The sequence below is a fragment of the Trypanosoma theileri genome (assembly GCF_002087225.1).
Source record: "Trypanosoma theileri isolate Edinburgh chromosome Unknown TM35_Tth_115_V1, whole genome shotgun sequence".
NCBI lineage: Eukaryota > Euglenozoa > Kinetoplastea > Trypanosomatida > Trypanosomatidae > Trypanosoma > Trypanosoma theileri.
The window spans coordinates 4,583-7,947 of NW_021639957.1; the positions used below are offsets into that span (position 1 = coordinate 4,583).

The 3,365-nt window shown below is 40.3% G+C and overlaps 2 protein-coding genes across 2 annotated transcripts; both read left to right on the forward strand.

Annotated features, from left to right (window-relative positions):
• Positions 1-2: 2 nt before the first annotated feature.
• TM35_001151030 (uncharacterized protein) lies at positions 3-551 on the forward strand (the record flags this gene model as incomplete). Its single annotated transcript, XM_029031752.1, has 1 exon — positions 3-551. A coding segment is annotated over one exon (549 nt), but the record flags the coding sequence as incomplete, so codon positions are not given.
• Positions 552-1,625: 1,074 nt separating this feature from the next.
• Positions 1,626-2,639, forward strand: TM35_001151040 (uncharacterized protein; the record flags this gene model as incomplete). Its single annotated transcript, XM_029031753.1, has 1 exon — positions 1,626-2,639. The coding sequence occupies one exon, from the start codon at positions 1,626-1,628 to the stop codon at positions 2,637-2,639; it is 1,014 nt and encodes a 337-aa protein (XP_028876950.1).
• Positions 2,640-3,365: the final 726 nt, after the last annotated feature.

Consider the following 3,365-nt stretch of genomic DNA (forward strand, 5'->3'; position numbering starts at 1 on the left):
CTGCTTCTCCTTCGCTGCCAACTCCCACTCCCGGCACCCAACCAGGATCGAGTGGTGACGGTGATGCTGCATCACTTCATGGCTCGCGTGGAAGTGACGGTGCTCATGTTCCACGGGAACAGGAAAATAACAACCGTGCAGATCGAGAGCAAACGCATACTCCTGACAGTGAGCAAGAAGAAGGAAAGAGGCACGGAACTACAAATGAATCACATATCAGTTCTTCTGCTGAGACCAGTAAAAGTGATGCGGATGCCAAAGAGAAGGAAACTCCGCAGGAACAGACACCCGTTTCACGAGAATCTCAACCAGACACCAACACACGTGAGTCTAATAACGCGGACCCCACGAACTCTGACAATCCCAGTACACCCAATAATGAGGAATCAACTTCAACCACCACTACTACTACCACAACAACAACACTTCCTCCTGAACCAACAAACAACAAGAAGGGTGATGCAGACAGCAGCAGCATTATCAATAGTTCTGTGTGGGTGCGTGTACCACTACTGATTGTGGTTACACTGGCCTGTATTCTTGTGGGCTGATTGTGTAATGGTGGTGGTGGTGATGGTGTGACTCAGGTCATCCTTTGTTTTCTCTTTTTCTTTTTTGCATACATCCCTACAGTCTAACTAATCTTCCACTTGTTGGGATTCTTTCTTCTGTTTTTATGTTTCTTAATGTTAATGTGTTTTGTGTGTTTTCACTCTCTCTGTGTTTATTCCTATAATTATTATTGCTACTCCATTGTGTGTGTGTGTGTGTTCTTGGAGACTCTCTCTGTGTGCACCTGGGCTTGTACTGTGATAATAATGATGAACTGTTTTTTTTTGCAGTGAGAAAAAGATAAAATAATGTTAACAGATGAATTTATATTTATAATTGCGTATATACGTACACATATAGACGTACACCCATAGTTGTTGTATATTTCTGTGTTTACTTGGTAAGTTGGTATCAGTAGTTAGTATCTCTATGTTTGTTTGCTTATGGTTTGCTGGATCGTTGTGTGTGGTTTGCCCTGCACCGTTGTGTTGATGTTTTGTTTTCTGCAGAGAAAAGAAAAAAATAATAGTGATTTATACAATTTGTATTCTTAATTGCTTGAACAGACCAGTGTACATAGAGAGTTGTGCTATTTTTTGTGCGGTTTGTGTTTTTTTTTGTTTTTTCAAACTGTTTTCTTTGCTTGTGCGCATTGTGCTCTCGGTTTCAGTGATGTGTTGAATTGTTTTGTGCAGAGAGTAAATAAAAAGGAATTCATATATATTTTTATGTTTTTGCACATGGTTCTACTGAAAGTGAAAGGGTTATTTATTTCTGTGCTTTCCGCTTGTGATGCTTGTTCTCTTAATTTCTTTTTTTTCATTTTATGAGGGGTTAATTGTGCTTATCTCTTTGTTAATGGGTATTGTATGCTTGTTTCTTTCATTTGGATACTATTTGAGTGGTGGTTGCAGCTTTCTGTTATACTTGGTTTGCTTTTACCCTTTTTGTTTCGATCTCTTTCTCTGCTTCTTTTTCTTTTCCTTATTTATGTTTTTGTTGCCTCTCTCTGTTTTGTTTTTGTTGTTCAGATCACCAAATTGTGATAGTAACAGCAACGGGGAAACGTACTGATGTCAGTACGTCACGTCCCTTGTGTTCTCACTATTGCACTGTGTTGTGTCTGCAGTTGTGTGGTAGCTGATGATGGAGCTCAAGCTCTTGAGGCTAATCCTAAGCAACCTGGCTCTGAGGGTTTACCTGCTCATGTTAATGAACATTCTGGCGCTTCTCCTTGTCAACCTGGTTCAACTGTTGGGAAAGATGGTACTTCTCCGTGTTTAGAAAGTGGTGGTGGGGTACGTAATGATGATCGTGTGGTTGGTGGAGCTCTTCAGGATCCGTTAACGCATTCTGACCAAATACCCAAAACCGAAATAACTGATCAACCACCTGGGGGAAGTGGTCTTACCGTTGCGGAAAGGGAACTTTCCGAACAAGTTCTGGAACGGAAAGAAGTAGGTGGAGAAAGTGAGGAGAATCTCAAAAGAGCGGGTGGTGCTGCAAGACCTGATTCTTCTGATGGTGCTGGAGTGAGTGGAGCTGCTGGTGTTGCACCTCCTTCTCCAACACGTGAGACTGAATCAGGTGGAACTGTTAAACTCCAGGATAAAGGAGAAGCATTAGCTCCAGCGGTAACCGAAGGGGATGACTCTCTAGCTGCTGGTCACGGGAATGAGAGACAAATAACTGCAGAGGGACAAGCTGAGAAATTGGAAACCCCACCACAAGAAAGGGATGGTGCAAGTACAGGGAGAACTACAACATCTTCAACTAATGAAGTGAGCAGTACAGGAACTGAAGAAAATAACGAGAATCAACAAGCAGAAGGAAATGGTATTCAGTCTACTTCACCAACTTCACCTGCACCAACAGAAGGTGATGCAATGAGGGATACTGACAATACACCCAGTAATAATGAGGAATCAACCTCAACCACCACCACGACAACAACAACAACACTTCCTCCTGAACTCACAAACAACAAGAAGGGTGATGCAGACAGTAGCAGCAGTATCAGCAGTTCTGTGTGGGTGCGTGTACCACTACTGATTGTGGTTACACTGGCCTGTATTCTTGTGTGCTGATTGTGGTGGTGTGACTCAGGTCATCCTTTGTTTTTTTTTTTGCATATAACCCTACAGTCTAACTAATCTTTCATCTGTTGAAAGTATCTCTTCTTTTTTGTTTCTTAATGTTAATGTGTTTTGTGTGTGTTTTTGCTTTCTGTGTTTATCCTATAATAATAATTATTGCTACTACTCCATTGTGTGTGTGTTCTTGGAGACTCTCACTCTGTGTGTGCATCTGGGCTTGCACTGTGATAATAATGATGAACTGTTTTTTTTTGCAGTGAGAAAAAGATAAAATAATGTTAACAGATGAATTTATATTTATAATTGCATATATACACATATATATAGACTTATACCCATAGTTGGTGTATATTTCTATGTTTACTGGTTAAATTGGGCTCAAATATTTAATTCTTTTTCTTTGCTTGATGATTTTGCTGGGTGGTTCAGCCTTTTTTAAAAGGTATTTGTGAGTGTGGGCTTTATTTTTGTTTTTACTCTTACTGAGGTTATTGTGCTGTATTGAATAACTTAACTGGTAGGTGTTACTGTCACGATGTGAGTTTCTATAGTGGTAATCGATTTGTGTGTCCTAACATGTTTGATACTTCATTTATTTTCTTTTTATTGTTTTTTGATTGTCTTTCTTTCTAGATCAGTGTTTTTACGTGAAACAAACCCTTGTCTCTCTCATGATGATGATGATGGGCCGTGTGATGTGTGTGTTGGCCGTTGTGC